The following is a 21,050-nucleotide window of genomic DNA, read 5'->3' as shown; positions in this document are numbered from 1 at the left end:
GTGAGTTAGATTGGAGAAAGTTTATGAACTGAAATCAAAATGAGTTGACTCTTGATAAAGTTGAAACAACACCTGGATAAAGAAAGAGAAAAAGAACAAAGAGAAGGAAAAAATATCCAAGTCATTTGGTTAAACTATGGGCGATGAGCTCAGAGCAGAGGCCAGTTCATAATCAAATCGTAATGCAACATGATCTACGAACATAAAAAACATGCACCGGTCCTACAGAAAGCTTTGATCGGATTTTCAAACCGAAACTGTACTAAATAACATTGCAAAGTCTCTATAGGCTGTGTTTTGGGCAGTCTGAGTGCTGAGTGTAAACGCCCGCCAGTACGGAGTAGTGTCCAAGGCGCTTCAGTTTAACGAATATCCATATTAATGAGACGCGTATCCTGGCCAAGTGGCTGTGGTGCAGTCCTTTGATTAGGGTATGTTAATCGTCATGGCGCTGCGAAAGCGAGTAGATGTTTACCGGTGATACCATCTGAAGAATCTGGAGGTCCATGTAACATGGCCGGTGCCCTAGTGTAGTGAATGCTCTTTCATACTTCGGATTGGTTTCTTTGACCTACGGCAGGAAAGAGTTGCTCCAGACCACAAAACCCCTGAGTAGCTGGTCTGTCTGAGGAATATTTGCCTGTTGCTGCGACCTTCCAAGAGAAGTGCGTTCCAAGCAATGTACTCAGCAGATCAATTGTTTTCTCTTTAAAGGCAGAGCTGGGTGATATCTAGGAAGAATTGCACGTACGATCAAATTATCACCCTCTCCCAGGGTTAGAAAGCGATTTTTGATAATAATTCGACCAAATACTTTTGGCAAGAGGAATTTTGATATCGCATTTTGTCGCTAGATGCGTAGGGATGTCAATTATGATGGAGGTTGGGCCATCGTTACAGAATTGCGAGAGCTCTTTAATTCAGACGGTCAAAATGTCTTGTCGGCCCAGTGAAACACACAGCTTTAAAGATAGGGATCTCTTGCTCGGAGAAAAATTCATTCGTCAGCTCCAGGATAAACTTCAGTGATAATGACGTAAAGAGGTTTGGTGGCATACAAATTGGGTAAACTTTTCAGATATTCTCTGTGTTCTTGTTGTAAGTTACGCTCTTGGCCTCTGTATGAATGTATGTTAGGATAGTATTAGAACAGAACAAATACATTAAGTCCTGGTGAAGGGTAGTTAGTGAGTCCTAGCAGATATCACTATCCTGTGAACGGGGTAGTGGAATAATAGTGATAAAGGGCGTGTGGCGCGATTAACTTTAGGAGCCAAGACAAGGGTCATCCCGGCTTAAGTCCGAAACATCAAAAGCAAATTACATCTACGGAGTAGTTAACTCCGTACTCACAGGCTCTTCAGCGCGGGCAGGCAATGCCAACATTACCGCTTCCTCACAAAGCGCCCAAACTCACACTTCACCACCCATGAATCGACATGAATTTGACACTGGTGGGTGTCTCGCCGTGTCTGTATCGCATGTTTCCCGTATATATGTCGCCAACCGCTTCTCAACGCAAAGAAATTCCGAGCCTTCCAGCTAAGCTCGTATAACTAACTGCTCCTAAGTGATTTATGTACATGAACGTGACCTCCTGTGATACGGCATGGGTAGTAAAGTCGAACTACTGCGCATAGAGCAAGCTGATGTTCGGATGCACGGCCAGGCTGGCCGCCGTTCGAACCGTGGGAAGAGCCCTTCTCTGCGTATCAGCAACAACCCCACCGGATCTCGGTACATAAGAGTCCCTCGCTGTCCATTTCTAATCCTTCTTCCGGAGCACGGGAGTGGCTAGGTCTTTTGGCAATTGGGCTAAGATTTCCCGCTAGGACGCCAACAATTATTAATCAAGCTATATCCAATGAGCGGAAGCGGTGTAATGCACCCTATCCTGAACGGAACAGCAGAGCTGTCGTTGTTTCTGAGAGTCGTCGCCTTCCTTCATATATAACTACCAAGCGTATATATGGATATGTGCCATAGGTCGTCAACACCCTCTGTCTTACCGCCGAGAGTTGTGTACGCCATATGCCCTCAATACTCCATTCCCCATATGCTCCAGGTTAAGTTGAGCTTACTTCCGGAAAGAACGGTCATGTGGCACTTCTGCTTGTGCTTCCCCACCTGTATAACAGCCGACATAAATTGGTTTGTTCACTTGCACCCATGGATGCCAGTGACGATCGACAAAGGAAGATCGCTGTCCGGAGGATAAGACGTGTCCGTGCTCCAGTAGCGTTCGCGGCGGCGGCGCGGACCCGGAGGGCTTCGTTGCCGCCGCAAATGCTTCAGTAGCTTTACCGCCTTTAGGGACGGACTACTCCGTACTCTGACTTTTGTGCTGATGACTCTTATTTTGTGTTTGCTCTAACAAGCATTTTCTTTCATCAGCTCTGCAAGTACCCCGTACACGCAATAGCAGAGTTCTCTGTCACTTTTCTCTGGTCCACGTCAGCAGCGTAGTTAACTATGGTCTAGATCCGCAGTGTTGGAGGCCTCATGGTTATTATGTGAAAGCCTTTGCTAGAATTTCTTATTTGGCTTATATGCAAACCCTGTCAAATTCTAACAAATTAATGGCCGACATCACAGTTGCCGGGTATCTTAACGGCTGTTATCTCCTAAATGCTGACTTTTGGCTGTTGTCGGAGCCTGTGATTTAATCGTCTCTGCTGCTATTATTAATATACAGCCCTATCACCTTTCGCGTGACAAGTCATTAATATTTGTCCTTGCTTGTTAAATTTCTGTTCTTTCTGACAGCACAACCAACCTTGTGTCGTTTGAAACTGCGTTTATTTCATTCTATCTAGCTGAGAACTCATTACACTGCAGCTTTGAACTGTATTGAACGAATTACTGGCTCATGCAACGATTATCTGCCTTGGTTACCCTTGGAGTCGCCATACTCCTCTTGTCGAAAGCGAACGCGGAGCCCCATGGCAATGAATATGATTCAATGAAGATACATGGCGCAACCGATCCGCTCCACAAACCTTCTACGACCGGAATTACAGTACATGCCCACGCGCCCGGGCCATTAAGCTATTTCGTCTATGGAGAGCATTCGGGAACTATTATTGCCCATATTGTCGTGATGGTTCTTGCTTGGGTGTTTATTCTCCCAATTGGTATGTATGCTGCGCTTTTGGCCTTGACACTACAGGTACTAATTGTTCTTGCGACCCAGGCGTGATGTTCAGCATTGCTCGATCTCGACTTGCACTTCCTGCCCAGTTCATCTTTCTTATCGTCAATGCGCTTGGAGTATTAGTCGGAATTGTCTACAACGGCCAAACACCAGACTTATACCAGAACAATGCCCATCATAAGGTTGGATGGATTGCTACTTGCGTTGTGATTGCCCAGTTTGTTATGGGGCTTTTGTTTGCTTTCCCGAGACGAAAATCGCACGGCAAAGGTGCTGCTTATGAAAGCGTTTCCTTTATACCAAACTTGCACTCCTTTCCACCGGATAATATGGAGCACCGGCATCAACACCGGTGGTCCAGGGATAGTGGACAAGGCACCGAGAGGAGCTCTTCTTCACTGCACAGCCAAAGATCCAGTTCTGCAGGACGTGGTCGTAGGCCAGTTCAAGATGACGAAGTTGAAGAGTTTGACGAGAAACAAGCCAAAGAAAATAAAGCCGGGTCCATATTTGAACGATTCTTTCGGGGTGCTGCGCTCGATAAATTCCTTGCATTTTGGATCCCTGGCCTATTATCTCAGCGCTGTGTCAATGTTTTGAGAGTAGGATTCATTATCGTTGAAAGAACGATTCTTCCTTTCGGCTTTATTACAATTGTCACCGGCGCGGTCACCTATGGCGGGATTTTGGTACGTTCATATCTTAAGCCAAGATTATCAGCCAATAACGTCTGACGTCGTATAGAGGGGTAACAACGTCTTTAATGGACTTGCGCACTTTATTAAAGGTGGCATTTTCCTATGGTATGGATTCTTGACACTAGGCAGATGGCTTGGGTCTTTCGCCGACTTTGGGTGGGCATGGAATGCAAAGCCAACACGAGACTTAGTGGGCTGGAAAGCTAATGTTCCAACTGGAGAATTTACCGAATCATTTGTCATCTTTCTTTATGGTGCAAGCAATGTTTTCCTGGAACATTTAGCTGCTTGGGGTGGTGCATGGACAGCACAAGATCTTGAGCATGTGTCAATATCGGTCATGTTTTTTGGCGGGGGTTTGGTATGCTCAAAGACTCCTTTTCTGCCACAGAATATACTAACGTTAATGACCAGTGTGGTATGCTTGCAGAATCCAAATGTGTCCGCCATTGGATTAATTCTAGCATCGTCACTGCGCCCATTCATCCCGACCAGAGTTCAAAAATTGGTGAATGGCAACCCCCCAAAACGCAAGGACTATCCCTCAATCCAATGCCGGCCATCGTGATACTCTTGCTCGGCCTAATGATGAGCTCTCACCATCAAGCAAGCATGGTATCTACTATGGTTCATGCACAATGGGGGATGCTTCTTGTCGGGTTCTCCCTTGCCCGCGCGATTACTTATGTGCTCTTGTACCTTAACCCGCCCACCTCCTTTCTCCCGTCCAGGCCCCCCTCTGAGTTGGTGGCATCTTTCTGCCTTATCTCTGGCGGTCTTATCTTCATGTTGAGCGTATGTATAAATCGACAATGGGATTCTCCATTTTTTGCTAACAACAACTAGACTAAAGATATTATTGACGTAATGATACACTACGATTTGAACGCAATGTTCGTCTTCACTGTCGCCATGGGACTCACTGCCTTTGTCATGGCATTGGAGATTGTTGCCATTTCTCTCAAGGCATGGGCGTCGAAGAGAACATTCGTCTCATCCTCCCAGACTTTCCGTTTTCCGGAATAAAGCCATTCTTTGACCGCTGGCTGTTATTTCATTTCCCGGTCCCTTTACCGGCTCGCCTTCCGTATCCTGTCGTTTTATACCCCTATTAGCTATGTCTGACTGGTCTGTTCTGTATTGATAGCGACTTTCCAGGTTAACATCTCCCTTAAATCTGCTACTCTTGCTCTGACTGAATTCCGAGAACGAACACCTGTCATGATCTCCGCTCTACTGTAGTTATGTTGGTCGTTCATTAATGTAGAACCAGGTAGTTCGTATCTACCTTATTTACCCTATTTTCTGATACTCTATGAGTTATACCACTAGCTATAATGAACGACATATGATTATCAATTCATCATTGGCCCGGCTTCCTCATAGCCTCTCGTGGGGCTAGTTGGGGTCAGTCAGGAGTGCTATTTTGCGTTGAGCTTGTTACATAGAGTTCGAGCCAATATCACCACCTTGCTCCTTGAATCTGCAGCTCAAAAATATCCGTTAGGCATCGCCCGCCCTCCTAACTTTACCCCACACGGGTATTGTTTCTTTTTATTTCTCTCTCTCCTCGTACATATACCGGTTGATTGTTGCACGGAAATTTTAACGGAGCCTGAGCAGTTTGTCGACGGGCAACTCCATACTCGGCATTGATCGCGTGCGTCCTCATCTCCGGCGACAAGAAGCCAGCCGGCGTGGCGTCACGCTTAATAGATCGGTAACAAACCCGGTATATCAGGAGGAGGGAAGGATATCTACCCGTGAGACCTGAATCGCGACGTTCTGGAACCTCTTCGCGAACTTTCTAGTCAGAAAGCTGTGTCGCGGTTCGGGCACAGCTGTCGCCTGCAATCCGTCGAATAGATTCCCGAAATCCCCTCTCTAGCGCTTCAGCGAATATATAAAGTGTTTGGCTTCCAGCTTAGCTAGCATGGCGATGGTGTTACCTTCTCTTCCATTTAGCCCTGTGCGGCTCCGATCATACATACTTCGTCTACCGTTGTTCACAAGGGTGATACTTATTGCGATTGTCTTATTTTGGCTATCGGATTTTCTACCGTCATGGAACGTAGCACGTTGGGGAGAGCTAAAGCCGAGTCAAATCAGCCTTATAAGCAGTGGGTTCACGTCATGATAATTGTTATTTTCCGAAATATCTTTGCTCTCCTGACAGAAATACTTCTATTATAGTGCATCGGCTTAACACATATCCGCTCGTCCACCAAGGATTTATACACATGTTTTTGAATGTGTTGGCATTGACACCCTTGTTGGAAAGATTTGAAGCCGAACACGGAACGCTTACTTCGTTGGCATTGTTCTTTGGGCGTATGCTACCTTCATTGTTGGTTTAAAACAAGAGAGATGCTGACATTAACTACCCTTAGCTCTATCGACACTCCCCGGAGGCCTTTATATACTGTTTGAAAGATATGTTTTCCGAGGAGATGTTGCAATTTTGGGATGCAGGTAGGTAACCCGAGCCATAAAACTGAATACAGTGCTGATCAAAGTGCTTATAGTATTTGGATATTTCTACTGCTTGGTTCGGAGGCAATGAAGACATACAAATCAAATCCTCATTTTAGGTTTGTTCTATCCTTTCCAAACAGGAGGCCAGAGCTCTCTAACGTGCCATAGTTTGGGGACATATCAGATACCAACTTGGACAACGCCGCTTATTGCGATTGTCTTTGTATATGCTTTGGTTGCAAATACTAGCTTTTTAGGGCATCTATGTGGAGTCAGTGTTGGCTACGTCCGTAAGTTTCTATAGCTTCTCATTGCTTCGAAAGCAGGCGCTAACGTATCGTCATAGTTGGCCTTGGATATCTTAAGATTTTGTTTCCTCCAGAGAAAATTCTTCGATGGTTCGAAGGCAAACTGAACCTCCTCGGAATTCTCCCTCACTATGTATCCGTGGATCAAAAGACATACGGAAGGTACGGAATATTACCTACTGGAGGTTCGGCCGGGAATCAAGGCGTTGCTATGGGTTATTTTGGATCTACACAACGACTAGGTGTATAGCTCTTTGTACTATTATGACATCTGTTGCACATTGGGTTCTGTGTTTCTATGAGATACCCCTTTGTCAAGTTAAGCTTGACGAATAGAATATATTATTATTGTATATAATTGGATCTACTTAGCTTTTAATAACGATTTACGACGAATGCCATTCGCATCCTTTCGAGAGCCCCTATAATTTGCGTCGCGGCCTAGGATACATAGTCTGGGCCTCGAAGTTTTGTGGCTTTAGCGCCTGGGAGCTTGGAGCCAACGCCAAACAACACCAATTCAACATCGCCGATGGCCTTCATGGGACCGTACCCGTAAGGGCATTGTTTCAATGGCATTAATATGTAATTACGGGCCCCCAATTTATGCTCCATCGCGATATGTACTGACTACTAGACTTTTGCCAGCGAATTTGACCCTCAAACTACGCCGCGATCCGCGCCCTTTATCCCATCTTCCTCCCTATATCTCTTCTTTCCTCGTCCTTATTGGTGTGGCATGGCTGCTACTACTCCCATTAAATGAATACTCCCGACAAACTTATATCTCTGAAAATGCGCTGTTACCGGGACAGGTGCATACCTACTTTAGTGGGAGCGAGCAGAATATATTTCGGGGGTATCGGCAAGAAATTGAAGCAGTGAAGGACGCGGAGTATGACGTGTATGTCCCCCGAATATTGTATATTTGAATTATCTCCATGAAGCTTGTGGTGCTTGAATATAATTGGGGTCCTGGCTGATGATGAGGAAATCCAGCGTCTCTCAGAAATTCCAATCAATATTGCGAGAATCTGGCCTGAAAGTTGCGACGCAGAATTACGAGTATCGATCTGCTGGAAATACTCATTCCGGCCAGAATGTCTACGGTATTATTCAAGCCCCTCGAGGGGATGGAACGGAGGCGATTGTTTTGGTAGCTGCGTGGAAAACCATCAAGGGCGAGCCAAATCTCCATGGGGTTACGTTGGCATTGACTCTTGCAAGGTATTTCAAGAGTAAGAAGATATCTACCAGAATAATTTCTTTTGCATCTAACACATTTTCCTTCCAGGATGGTCACTCTGGTCAAAGGATATCATATTTCTTATCACTCCCGACAGTAAATCGGGGGCCCAGGCCTGGATTGATGCCTACCATGATATGCACCCTTCCTCTGTCGATCCTCTACCTCTTAAGAGTGGTGCCTTACAAGGCGCCATTATTTTTGAATACCCTTTTGACCATCGCTTCGAATCCATTCACATTGTCTACGATGGAGTTAATGGCCAATTGCCTAATCTAGATCTAATCAACACTGCTGTATCCATATCAGGCGGGCAAATGGGTATAAAGGCAGAGCTACAAGAAATGTGGGGTCATGACGATCGGTACAAAATGCGCCTACAGACCATGCTCAAAGGGATGATGCGGCAGGGCTTGGGTAGCGCCGCGGGCCTGCACAGCAGCTTTATTCCGTATCATATCGACGCTATTACGCTTCAAACTGTGGGAAATGGGTGGCAAGACGAAATGGCTCTGGGAAGAACGGTGGAGAGCCTCGTTCGGAGTTTAAACAATTTATTGGAGCACCTTCATCAAAGCTTCTTCTTTTATTTACTCATGCAGACAAACCGGTTCGTTAGCATTGGCACCTATCTCCCATCTGCGATGTTGATTGCTGGCAACTTTACCGTTATGGCTATTGCATTGTGGATGAAAAGTGGATATTCTCCGGACGAGATAAAGCATGATACGCGTACAGAACTTAGCCCGAAGAAAGAAAAGAAAGTAAAGGACTTTGACAGTAAATCCATTGCGAGTAACGGAACAACTCTGGAGCGACATCTTACTCTCCCAGTAGCCCTGGTTACTGGATTGCATTTCCTGGGTGTCGTCCCACTCTATATCTTCAATCATCTTCCTCAGCAGGTATGCGTTTTCTGTGCTATATTATTGCCTACATGAACTAACAGCTTATTCTGATACTCTACAGCTCCTTGCTCCGACTGCTTATTACTTTGCTCTCATCAATATACTCATTCCCGTCATCCTCGCCTTGTTACTCGAGCGATTCCGCAGGCCTACAGTACAGGAATTTTTATTGATAAAATCGTTTTCTCTCCTTCTTCTCGGGCTGTTTCTCTCGGCGCTGGCTACTTTGAATTTCTCCCTTTCTCTTCTACTAGGTCTTTTCTGCACCCCGCTTTCGTTTATTGGATATATTCAACATCAGGGCTCAAATTCTGCTAAACAGGGCAATGCCAACAAAACTCCGACGCGCGGGGAACCACATGTGCTTGTCAAAGTGATAACCGGCGTGGCGATCCTTAATCTAGTTGCACCTACTGCGGTTCTTTTAGGCGCGTCTGCGATAGCGAATGTCTCTGTGGAGATGATACTTACTGAGGCGGCATTTGGGTGGGATGTTTGGGGCATGTGGACACAAGTTGCCGTGTGGTGTGTATGGTGGCCGGCATGGTTAATTGGCACAGTGGGAGCAATCTCGTCTGTACTATATTAGCCCTCGAAGTTTATAACTTAGAATAAACCCGATGTGACCGTGAATTGTCCAGTATTTCGCTGCTATTTACCCGTACGGGGATTATCATGTTGTATTCTAAATCCACGTAAAGTGATCATTTATGACTGAAAAATACCATGTCTTATGCAACCCAGACATCTTTACCGACCCCTTCAATCCAGTGACCCAATTGATTAACTCCTGCATCCCATTCTTTCAGCCTGTTTCTTATTCCCTCGATTTGCTTCATATCGAGGACTTTCGGTTGTACCCAGTTGATGCACGCGATTTGTGATACCTGATCAATCGAGCCCTTCAGAAGACCCAGGCTCAAAGCTTTCATTACCAAGTACTCAATCTCGTTTGGTTGAATCTTTGTTTCTTCGGATAATGTTGCAAATGAAACAGTTCGATCATGGGGTGGCCGTCGAAAGATCATCTCAGTTAATGCAGAGAGAGAGATTTTCTGGTAAAGGAAATGCTTGTGTTCTTCAAGAAGTTTGTTTTTGCCGATGTTTCCCGCTAGTACATCATAGGCAGTCAGATCACCACGATTGAAAGCAAAGAGGAGTTCACGAAGCCATGCATGTGGTGTTTCGGTCAGTGAATCGAGGATTGGGTGGAGAAGAAGTTCGCCAAAGTTGTAAATGGTATCAGAAACTAGAGCCGCTACGCTGAGATCATATGCCCTTAATGCTGATTCTTCTGGCATGAAATCTGCTATGTCGACGCAAGCGAGATAGAGGAGAGCGTTCCTATAATAAGAGGCAAATTCCAGTTTCCCCTTTGCAAGAGCTGTCGTTAGATACGTGAATGGAACTAGGTTCGCAAATGCCACATACATGATAGTAGTCTGCGTTTACTTTATAAAACGATGCATGTACGACATTCTCAACAGAGTCAAATGAATCTAGTATGTTCTGGGACGCATCAAGGTCTTTTCGGGCACCTTCAAAGTCTTTGAGTCGTAGCTTAACGCCTGCAACATCGGCCATCGCGTAAACGTAAGCATCTTGTGAGCTGGGTTTGTCGACTCTCTTCGCCAATGAAGTTAGAAAGGATAACCGTTCGGCATCACCTGCACAACACCAAAACGATTAGCGTTGTCTAACAGATTTCTAAGGTGAATATCAGCCTCGCATACCCTTACACTGCGTAGAAGCCATTTGTCCGAGAGACACAAACTTCAATTGGTTTATTTTTTCGGCGAAACTGATAACAAAGTTGTTGAACAACGAGAGTCTCTGCGGAGCGCTTTGGGGCTTAATAAAGTACTCTATCAATGAATCGGTGAGTTGATGCCATAGTTTTCGTTCCCAGTAGTCTTCTAATGACAAGAACAAAGGCTGGAAATCATCATGAGCAAGCTCTCGCTGCTCTGCGAGGAAGTCGGGAATTTTGTCAGCCTGCATCGCTGATTGTCGCGTTACTAGAGATATTAATAGGGCGCGGCCAGATAGGTGCTTCTTGATAAGCCGCAGTGAGTATATATCGTATTGGTAGAATAGTATATGGAGTAATCGCAAAGGTGTTCAATCACGATGTCTGTTTCCAGCGCGCAACCAAGCTGAAGTGATGCTTCTATAGTGGTCTCTCCAGCCTGCCGTAATGCCGATGTTGTCTTAAGTGTGGATTTAAATTAATCCGTGACCGGGTGTACCTTCATATTATGTAATTTTTATTGAAGAGAGCAATCTAGCCTTATTAGGATTAGCACATCAAGCGACTCTTGATATGGATCTGTAACCACAAAGAGCTGGTTGGTTGGTGAAGCTCAACAGCATACCGAACGAACACCCGGTTCGCCGTCGCTTCATTCGTTTTAGAACGTGCTTCGGTTTTCAATTGCGTTCCTTGATGGTTTTGTAATCGGGAGACAATGCAGAAGTGCCGCGCCGTGCAAGGCGCACTTGGTTCGAAGACTTTCCTTTCTCCACCCTCTACATACACTCGACTACAGCCGCATGTTCAGAGAAGAAACGTGCAAGATGTCTTCGTCACGCGGACGGGAACACCAATGATTAAAATACAGGGCGGACGGTATGGCTCAATGGCTGCTGTGAATGTTTTAGAGCTAATCGGGTATCTTAATCTCGCATAGGTCATCATTGGGAGGTAATTTATCCTTGAAAATAACTGCCACTCATGATGCTCATACACATTCATCTATTAGGTCATACCGCTACGGTCTTCGGCGCTACAGGTTTCTTGGGACGCTATATTGTAAACAGACTTGGTACGAGGATGTACCCCTCAGACTGGGGCTTTGGTTAACCATATCTGCAGCTAGGCAAGGATGCACTGTTGTCGTTCCCTACCGGGAAGAGATGACAAAACGGCACCTCAAGGTCACTGGCGATTTAGGTCGCGTTGTCTTTACGGTACGGCAATATCCCGTGCAAGAGGTTCCACAACGTGCTGACACATAACCAGGAATTCGATCTAAGAAACACCCAATCCATTGAAGAAAGCGTGCGCCATTCTGACGTTGTGTACAACTTGATTGGCCGGGACTATCCAACAAAGTATAAGATCTATGTCTCTCACGAAAAAACCAGGCTGACCTAGATTTTGCCAGAAATTTCACTTATGATGATATCTTCGTCGAGGGAACGGAAAGAATAGCTGAAGCCGTCGCAAAGTACGACGTTGACCGCTATATTCATGTCTCCTCATACAATGCAGATGTGAACTCCCCTTCTGAATTTTTTCGAAGCAAAGTTTGTCTCCTAATCCTCCACCGGTCTACTAAACCATTAACAATATCGATTAGGCCCACGGGGAAAAAGTCGCAAGGAACATTTTTCCGGAGACTACCATTGTTCGGCCCGCTCCAATGTTCGGCTTCGAAGACAGATTGCTTCATAAAATGGCAGGAGTCACCAACGTTTTCACGTCCAATCATATGCAAGAGAGGTACTTACCAGTTCATGTAGGTTTTTATAGTTAATACATCGTACTTGATTCCTACTTACGACAACTCTAGGTGATTGATGTCGGCCAGGCTTTAGAGCGAATGCTTTACGAAGAATGGACCGTATCACAGACCTTTGAGCTTTACGGGCCCACAAATTACTCGTCGGCAGAAATTGCAGAAATTGTTGATCGTGAAATCATCAAGACTCGCCGACGGATAAATGTTCCTAAGGCTATCCTTAAGCCAGTTGCCCACTGGCTCAATAAATTGATTTGGTGGCCTACAATTTCCGCCGATGAAGTAGAAAGAGAGTTCCTTGACCAAGTCATTGACCCTAACGCGAAGACCCTTAAAGATCTTGGCATTGAGCCAGCAGAATTGAGCAACTTGACATATCATTATTTGGTGAGTTTAAGTCTACCTTCTCCACTAACCTCAAACGCTGACTTTTCTCCATAGCGGGCATACAGAAGTAACAAGTACTCAGATCTGCCAGCAGCTTCAGAGAGGGAGAGAGCAGAGGAGAAGAAGTATCTCCATGTGCTAGATGATCAATAAATTTTTTCGTTGTCAAATCCTGTAAATACATATCTGCTAGACAATCAAATTTTCCCGTTCAATCATTCTCGTTTTCGTAGTGATTTGACACAATGTCATGTCAACTTTAAAAGCAGTTTTCTAGGCTGCAGGTGGCGATGACGTGATAGTTAGCTAACTAGTTAACCCAATGCTTAAGCTCTTTCAACCTAAGCCATGAAGTGTACTCCAGTCCACTCATGAATTTACATTTCTATGATTTCAATGTGGTATCCATGTAGCAATGAGAGCCGAAATTCCCAGCGAACTAAATGGCGAACAGATTCCTGTCCTTCTTCTAAAGACCAAGTCCTCCCCGCACGACGGATATGAGGAGTACTTTTCCTCCACAGCAAGAAACTATCACTACAACCCCATATTTGTGCCAGTATTAAAGCATACGTTCAACCATGATAATCTAGGAAAAGTAAGAGACCTGTTTGTCTCTGGAGACCTAAGAAGAAAGTATGGTGGTTTGGTTTTTACAAGCCAGCGAGCTGTTGAGGGGTTCAGTAGAATGATCACCGAGGAGGTTGACCGTACGTCCAAATATTCTCATTGCTGTTACTGAACTAATTAATTCGTATGGTTATATAGAAAGCCTTGGGATTGAAGCTTCTCTCGATCTTGCCTTATACACGGTCGGACCGGCTACGTTTCGGTCACTGAATACTCTCCGAAAAACACATCTGCCACATGCTGCCTTAATTGGAGAGAATGCCGGTACGGGCGAAGCTCTTGCAAAGCTCATTCTAGAGCATTATAACGACCTTGAACGAAATAAACCTCACTTCTCAATCAACAATGAAAATCGGAATGATGGTGGGAAGCTTCCTCTCCTGTTTCTCGTGGGCGAAACACACCGTGATATCATTCCTAAAACATTGATGTCTCCTGAGCTACCAGCTAGTGAAAGAATTCACATTGACGAATTGATTGTATATGAGACGGGGGTGATGGACTCCTTTAGGCAGGATTTTGCGTTTATTTTGGACGAGCTCAATGTGGCCTCGACGCAGGACGGAGACCAATCGCACTGCAGTCAGGTACCTATCTGGGTTGTCGTTTTTTCTCCAACCGGCTGCGATGCTATGCTTGATATTCTGGGTGTTTCTATACAAGATTGCTGTGAGGGTCATGGTGTCTTGTCGCAAAGGGATATAAAAGGCTCCTATAAACGAAGGCCGTGCCGGATAGCTACAATCGGCCCCACAACGAGAGAGCATTTACATTTAACTTTTGGCGTTGAGCCAGACGTATGTGCCGAAAAGCCCTCTCCAGAAGGCGTAGGGAATGGTATAGAAGCCGCTATATCCGCTAGTTCTTGAAGTGCTTGGATCGGGTCCAAACTCCAAGTCTGCAATCACAAAAGTTTAGCTTTTTGTAAAGAGGCTATTTTATATACGAAATGCATAAGCAAAATAAAATGGCAAAACTTAATTGATTCCGACTGTTTCGGCAATGCATATCAACAAATATTTTCATAAAAGAGCGTTATAAGAAATATGATTTCCAGAGATATCTTACGCGAGCGGCAATGTACAACCACAGCCGTCCATACCAGAGACGTCAGAACGTGGAGAGGTATCAAACAAACCATAACTCTAATGAAAAACAACTCCCAACGCTCGCATAATTTTCAAATGGAAACCAAAATTCGACGGATGATTCTTATTACCCACATGGTTTGACATCAGCTCATAGAAAAGAATAGCAGGGTGTGTTTCACATTGACATGATTTGTAACAATTCGAAGTCTCTCAACACGTTGACAAAAAACATGGCTAAACTGGCTGTGCCGCGTCCAGATTCATCGCATTATTTCTTCGTAGATAAGGACTAGAAGTGAATTAGCCAAGAACAAAAAGAATTGGAAATACACCATATTACCTTTGAGTTGCTCCTTGCTCAAAGTGTCCTTATTTTTATCGAAATCAAAAAATTCTTCGGGAATGGGCTCTGCGGTTGGTTCATCTTCAGGATCATGATATGGTTCAAGATAGGGGTGACGCAAAGCGTCTTCGACGGTGATACGCTTAACGGGATTGAATGCAAGAAGCTTCTCTAGGAGATCCAAGGCCAAATCGGAAGACTTGGGGAATAAAGCCTTCATCGGTATCTTCTTCTTGAATGGCAATGATCGTATGTATTCACGGGCGCGGCGAGATTTAATTCCATAGTAATCTTCCATAGTTGGGGTACCCAGGACATCCAGAATTAGAGTCAATTGGTGATGATCTAATAAGTTGCCATTAGCAATGTAAGTCGGTTTGCGCCAAAAAAAAAAACAACTCACAATCCTTGCCCGGGAACAACGGCTTTCCACTCAGCATTTCTGCCAAAATGCATCCAACACTCCAGACGTCAATAGCCTTGGTGTACTCCTTAAAAGTCAACATGATTTCGGGCGCTCGATACCAACGAGTCGCAACATATTCAGTCATAAATCCAGAATTATCATCAGTGGAGGCGGCAGAGCGCGCGAGTCCAAAATCGCAAACTTTCAAGTCACAGTTTGCATTCAGAAGTAAATTAGACGGCTTCAAGTCACGATGAAGGACGTTTGCAGAATGCATAGCCTTCAGGGCACGCAAAGTCTGGTAAATGAAATACTGGCAATGGTCATCTGACAGGTCTTGGGTGCGGATGACACGGTGCATATCAGTCTCCATGAGCTCCTGTAAATAAAAGGTCAGGGATTATAAAACAAGAAATAACAGGGGGTTATACCTGAATGAGATAAACCTCCGTAAAGCTATCATAATTTCTTGGTTTCTGGATATCCAAGATCGATATAATATTTTCGTGATTGAAATATCGGAGAAGCTTCATTTCACGCAGCGTCCGTAGGCAGAACATAGAATGGTCAAAAGGCGTTATCTTTTTTATTGCGACTTTTTGGCCAGACGGCTTATGCAAAGCAGAGCTATTTTCATATCAGAACAATTACGCAAATAGTATAAGAAAGCGAACTGACCAGACTACGCCATAAGCTCCCTCGCCAATGACATCCTGGATATCGTATTGATCAGATACATTGAAAGAGATCTTTCTAGATCCTCCTTGGGAGGCTGGTTGAACCATGTCCTCTGTTTCTAATTCTGTGACCTGAACGATGGGTTAGCATCTTGGAGTCCAAGGGTTCGAAATTAATTCGCATCGATGAAACAGAGTCACTGAAACACACGAACAAAATGACCGCGAGAGTTGGGCGGTCAGATTTACACTACATGGTGAGAGCGAATAGCAATGATTTGAGAACAGAGCTTGCACGTGGTAAGCCCAGCTCTCGAAGAGACGATGGAATTGCATCGCTTTAGGTGGTGAAGCTGGACGTCACGGTGCAGGAAGCTCGAGTAAAACGAGTAAGGAGGTAGTAGAAAGTATGAGTGGGAAACAAAGCAGGTGACATAAAAATAGGAACAAAACATGTGAAGTGTCATGAAAGGAAACTCACGTTGAAATGTGGCTTGTCGGAATGTTCCTTTCGACTTTTTTACTTCTTTACTCTGATAAACAGCCCAGAACAACTGGGTCTCAGTACCAGATCAAGTGGCTGGCGCTGAGAATCGATAAAATGTTCAAAATCGATAGGACAGCTCCAGGGTTTCGTCAAGAGCATTAATCCAAAGGAAAAAGAGACAACACGGCGTCTAGGGCTGAGGAAGGATATTAATGCCTCAATTAATAGGGGCCAAGGCAAAAGATAGGCGAGTCTTAGGGAATCAAGCGCGGGTAAATGAAGCAATCTTATGTGGCGCAGGGATCGAGTCAGTACAAGCAGAATCGGGCATGCAAGACCTCCCAGCGAACACCCAGGAAGTAACACCGTTCTCAGGTTGTGGCACAGCGAGGACCGCCTGACAGAAGTAACTAGGGGTAACACAGCATCTTCTCGTACCTGATGCCACAAGATCGGCTCCAGTCCAATCCCAACCTCGACTTCGCTCAACCGCGTTGTTACCGCACCACCTCGTGCTGTGGATGACGAAATAGGGGAGTCTAAGAGGATTGGGGAAGCATGGTTAGGCCTATGTAAATGACAGCAGAGGACAGCAATGCAGCTCACAGGCAACGCGCAGGTACAGGCTAGGTGCTTGGGCTGCGAAGGGGTCCTCGATGGCGGTCGCGGACCTTACCGTTTCCCCGCAGTTGGGCCGGGGCGGTATCGAAAGGTGATGCTGGGGGTGGGCGCGGGCCACGGCGTCACAAACCAACAAACAGCGGACGGCGGGAGGATATGGATCGCGATTTGACCACCAGTGCTGGGCCAGTGGTTCTTAACGGAGCAGAGGTGGTTTGGCGATGTTCGGTGGGATGAACCTGGGGGTTTCAAGGGCCAAGGCAAAACAGGCGCCGCAGTTACAGAGTGCCTTTGAGGTGGGGCAGCCAAACCACCCACAGAACGCACGAATCCGAGTCTCGCCGGCCACGCAGGCAGAGTCTGGGGCGCGGCGCAGGGTCGGCCGCGCTGGTCAGTGCAGTGCAGTGCAGACGAGAGCAGCACTTGCAGCCTCAGCCGGCCGCGTTGCCCCTGAGCAGCACAGCGCAGCGCAGCGCAGGCCGGCCTGCCCGCTCCCCCCGCCTCCTCAGCTGGCTGCTAGCGTGCCCTGGGATCGCGCGCACAACTAACTAGCTACCCGCGCGCGGATCTGACCCAGAAAACAGACGAAACTTAAGTAAGTATCGGTTTATGAGTTTGGAACTCTCCAGACATGAGGCAGCGTTGTGCAACAGCGCCGTCGGCCTGCGTCCGCTTCTACTCGCTGCGGGCCGTTGTGGGCGTTCGATCCTCCGCCCCTACCAAGGCGTCCCTAAGTTTCACTACCAGCGCTGCTGCAGGCGTTAAGAGCCGAGGATTGGCCTCAGTCCTTATTTCAGTCCAAAACACCGGGTTTGGCCTCGTTCTGCGACTCTGACAGGCCGGGAGCGGAAGGTGATCTGCTATTAATAGCTGGTGCGCGCTTAGGCCGGTTCATGCAGAGGCGGGCCGGCGTGCTGGTGCTGAGACTCTAGGGATGACAGGGACCAGCCAGAAAAAACAGAATGAGCAAAATGGATTGATTATAGTCCTGAACATGTACGGAGCGATGAAACTATTCTAGAAGCTGTTTACTGGATGACCTGCAGTCGCCGTCAGTTTCGCTGCGGCCGCGAGAGGCACGTTCAGCATCGTCAGGAGCTCACCTTTTCCCGCAACATGCCCATCCACTGTTGCAAGCTAACACCCTGGTCCGCCCGGTCCTCCACCAACATCGACTGTGCCCACAACCGAAGCCCCGGTTCGCCATCCTCCTTGACCACATAAAGTTGGGGAGCAACAATACTACCAACGCCACGGCTCTTAGCATCTTGACTTTTCTGAATCACCGCCCGCACCCGCTCGTTGAAGTCGTTCTCCAGCTCCGGGAGAAACTGTTTTCCAACACGGAGCTGGGACTTGTCTGGAAGCCCAAACACGTCTTCGATGAGCTGCGGGACGGCGTCGCGGCCAACCCACAGGAACTGGGTCTGGCCGTCGTCGATAAGGTACAACCCATACGGCACCAAGTGCTCGGACGAAAGATTACGCAGCGGCGGCAGAATTATCTCGCCAGTTTCTGCATCTGGCGAGCCCGCATCGTCCGGCATGTCATGGAGCGAATACATTCTCGGATAGATGTATTGAATGAGTAATGGAAGGGGTAGTGTCGACAAGAGACAGAGAGCAGCCGATCGCATGTCGCTCGGAATCTGCGCTGATTTTCGGAGTCCAAGCTGCGCCAATTAGCTCGTTTCGGGAATTGCGACATGCAGCGCACTTACATTTTTCATTAAAGCCAAGAACAAAACTGGCAATGCGCGAAGATTCGATGCAAACTGTAACCCTCCCCCGCTAACGCTTCCACCAGCAAGTTCTTTCCTATACACCGACAATACCTCAATGATCTTGGCTTGGAGAGCATCTCGGGCTTGCTCGAGCCCACCGCCTAGAGTTCGCTCCACTGCTTTATGGCTAAAGAATGTTGCGATGGCTGTTTGATCAGCAGATGCATAAACATCCCCAAGCTGCTCAGCAGTGGGTAGCGCTAGCGTCAAGACCCTAATCCTCCGTTCGCCGTTACATGTCGTATGTAGCACGGCTGTTTGGAGACAAATCACGGTTCGGGTCAACGTCTCATCAATAGCAACTTCCACTACGTAAGCCTGGTCGCGAGGGAGCGCCGGGAAAGCGCAAAGATCCGAGCTTCGGTTGAAAAAGTTGCCGTAAAACGTGTTCATACGCAGCCCTGTCGTCGCACGAACGCGAAGAACACCTTCTAGCCCAATTTCGGACGAGAGATATTCCGAGAACTCTTTGGCAAACTTGATCGCATCTTCACTTCTGGCTGCATTCCAGCCAGGGTAAAAGTACGTCTGTCCACCAGTGTATCTCGGAAGGTTACTCAACGAAGCGACATCTTGATATTGGGAGGAGAATAGGAACATATCCACCGAAATTTGCTGCTTCGAGCATTCGACGGCAAAACTCTTATAGAAGCTGTTTGCCGTCTGTAACAAGCTGTTTTCCTTGCTTGTTCCCAGGGCTTTCTTGTCTTCTCTCATTTCTAAGCTGCCTTGACCAATGTTGGGGAGTGATGCTGTGAGAACGGTGAGTTTTCCTCCTACCGGCCCAGCAAGCTGAAAACCCGCTTGAAGGGCAGATCCCATGGCAGATGCATAGCTATGTGTATTTTGAAACATCCCCTGGAGTTTGTCAAGGAAGATTTCAATATTGTCTCTGCAGTCAGCCAGAGTAACAAGAAGGTCTCCTGGAATTGGTAGGAATGGCTCATCTAAATCGCTGACCACGAGCATACTGGGGTCCGAGCTTTCTGAATCGTCTCTGGGTATCGTGAAGTAATGAAGGCTGGAATCCACAGCGATGAAACCAAGTCTGGTGCGGCGATCTGTGTTGGGAATTCTATCCAGACTCTCCTTGATGCATCGTGCAGCCGTTGCTAAGAGACCACTGGTAACGGAAGCGTAGCTGACATCGATCAAGAAAAGATATATCAGGGGTTGTGGCGGGCGGACCATGTACTCCTGGGGCGCAACAAACTCCACAACAGCATGGTTTAACTCCGGTCTCTCCCACCTGTTGAGTGCACTTTGCGTGGTTGCATCCCAATCAAAGCCCTGAGGGGTATCATTGGTGAGATTGCACATGTTGCAGCGCCAGCGATGCCCTTGATCGAGGAACGTCACAAAAGGATTGATATATGAACGGCATCGTCGGCATCTCGAAATAATTTGATCCGAGACAATTGGTACCGGCTCTTCGGAGTCGTGAAGGGAGGTAAAAGGCTGGATGACAAGCGCGAAAGGGAGCCGGGACTTCTTTAAAAGCGAATTGGTAGTCGGAACAGCGTTAAGAGTTGAGCGTACATATTTGGATGGGCAATTTGCAGTTGGAGAGGGGGTTACACTGGTCTAAGAGAGTTCAATCAGCGCAAAATCCGATATTAATATTCAAAGGCGATACTCACGTTTGGCGGAAGAGTGATGGGCGGTGGTGGGTAATCAAGCTCCGCAACATTAAAGGGCTGAGCAAGAAGGTCCGTAACAAAAAGCTGATTAAATGAAACAGTTGCTGGCGGCCGGCCTGGCATCTGACTTCCCATACTCATCTGCCCCATTTGTTGTGTCATCTGGCTGACAGCGGCTGCGGGAGGAGTCGGGTACCCAGGCATTGGAGGTTGGTAGCCTCCCATGGCCATCTGCTCTCCTGTAGCGAACGCTTCTGGTGCTGGCTGGGGCGGCTGACCAGCATATGGAGCTGCCGCGAAATTCTGCGGTTGCGGAGGGGCGGGGTATCCTCCGTAGCTGCCTCCTCCGGGAAGTTGCCCGCCCAGCGCTGCATTGGCTCCGGTACCGAATTCAAACGCTTGCCCTGCGTACGCTCTCTTCTTTCTGCCACCGGGCGCGGGGGGAGCGTTGGCCTGGGCGGTGCTTTGTGGAGGGCCACCAGGTTGGTCCGCGGCCGGGGGAGGCGCGCCATATTCCTGGCCCGGAGGCGGAGGATATCCTCCTTGCGGTGCCGACATCTAGGAGAGTGCTAAGTAGAGGGCCGGCGCCAAAGGGTACGATTGGAGCTGCGACGAAGCGATGCTGATATTGTGCTATAGCTTCGGCACTGTAGTTAGTGACTCGGCACCTT

At 47.0% G+C, this 21,050-nt stretch overlaps 6 protein-coding genes across 6 annotated transcripts; 4 read left to right on the top strand and 2 right to left on the bottom strand.

Moving 5' to 3' along the window:
• Positions 1-2,869: 2,869 nt before the first annotated feature.
• LOZ57_003538 (uncharacterized protein) lies at positions 2,870-4,878 on the top strand (the record flags this gene model as incomplete). Its single annotated transcript, XM_049252586.1, has 5 exons — positions 2,870-3,134; positions 3,194-3,843; positions 3,899-4,213; positions 4,267-4,647; positions 4,699-4,878. The coding sequence occupies 5 exons, from the start codon at positions 2,870-2,872 to the stop codon at positions 4,876-4,878; spliced, it is 1,791 nt and encodes a 596-aa protein (XP_049108427.1).
• Positions 4,879-6,092: 1,214 nt separating this feature from the next.
• GAA1 (Glycosyl phosphatidyl inositol protein transamidase complex subunit) lies at positions 6,093-9,378 on the top strand (the record flags this gene model as incomplete). Its single annotated transcript, XM_049252585.1, has 9 exons — positions 6,093-6,183; positions 6,243-6,324; positions 6,378-6,443; positions 6,496-6,617; positions 6,674-6,797; positions 7,273-7,539; positions 7,635-7,873; positions 7,930-8,786; positions 8,851-9,378. 9 exons carry the CDS (start codon positions 6,093-6,095, stop codon positions 9,376-9,378), a joined length of 2,376 nt encoding a protein of 791 aa, XP_049108426.1.
• A 142-nt stretch (positions 9,379-9,520) lies between these two features.
• Positions 9,521-10,790, bottom strand: RPN9 (26S proteasome regulatory subunit; the record flags this gene model as incomplete). The annotated part of the gene is made up of 3 exons (XM_049252584.1): positions 9,521-10,162; positions 10,221-10,456; positions 10,523-10,790. 3 exons carry the CDS (start codon positions 10,788-10,790, stop codon positions 9,521-9,523), a joined length of 1,146 nt encoding a protein of 381 aa, XP_049108425.1.
• A 467-nt stretch (positions 10,791-11,257) lies between these two features.
• Positions 11,258-12,853, top strand: EFM5 (Protein-lysine N-methyltransferase efm5; the record flags this gene model as incomplete). Its single annotated transcript, XM_049252583.1, has 9 exons — positions 11,258-11,418; positions 11,480-11,493; positions 11,552-11,614; positions 11,665-11,759; positions 11,812-11,903; positions 11,957-12,098; positions 12,152-12,310; positions 12,365-12,700; positions 12,755-12,853. The coding sequence occupies 9 exons, from the start codon at positions 11,258-11,260 to the stop codon at positions 12,851-12,853; spliced, it is 1,161 nt and encodes a 386-aa protein (XP_049108424.1).
• A 262-nt stretch (positions 12,854-13,115) lies between these two features.
• On the top strand, positions 13,116-14,199 carry HEM4 (uroporphyrinogen-III synthase; the record flags this gene model as incomplete). The annotated part of the gene is made up of 2 exons (XM_049252582.1): positions 13,116-13,410; positions 13,469-14,199. 2 exons carry the CDS (start codon positions 13,116-13,118, stop codon positions 14,197-14,199), a joined length of 1,026 nt encoding a protein of 341 aa, XP_049108423.1.
• Positions 14,200-14,681: 482 nt separating this feature from the next.
• Positions 14,682-20,937, bottom strand: SEC24 (COPII subunit; the record flags this gene model as incomplete). Its single annotated transcript, XM_049252581.1, has 8 exons — positions 14,682-14,710; positions 14,762-15,109; positions 15,168-15,549; positions 15,602-15,797; positions 15,849-15,979; positions 18,059-18,628; positions 18,677-20,323; positions 20,380-20,937. 8 exons carry the CDS (start codon positions 20,935-20,937, stop codon positions 14,682-14,684), a joined length of 3,861 nt encoding a protein of 1,286 aa, XP_049108422.1.
• Between the last annotated feature and the right edge of the window lie 113 nt (positions 20,938-21,050).

Source organism: Ophidiomyces ophidiicola (genome assembly GCF_022830035.1).
Source record: "Ophidiomyces ophidiicola strain CBS 122913 chromosome Unknown scaffold_12, whole genome shotgun sequence".
Classification (NCBI taxonomy): domain Eukaryota; kingdom Fungi; phylum Ascomycota; class Eurotiomycetes; order Onygenales; family Onygenaceae; genus Ophidiomyces; species Ophidiomyces ophidiicola.
The sequence above is the reverse complement of the archived record's forward strand: the minus strand, read 5'-3'. Positions and strand labels throughout refer to the sequence as shown.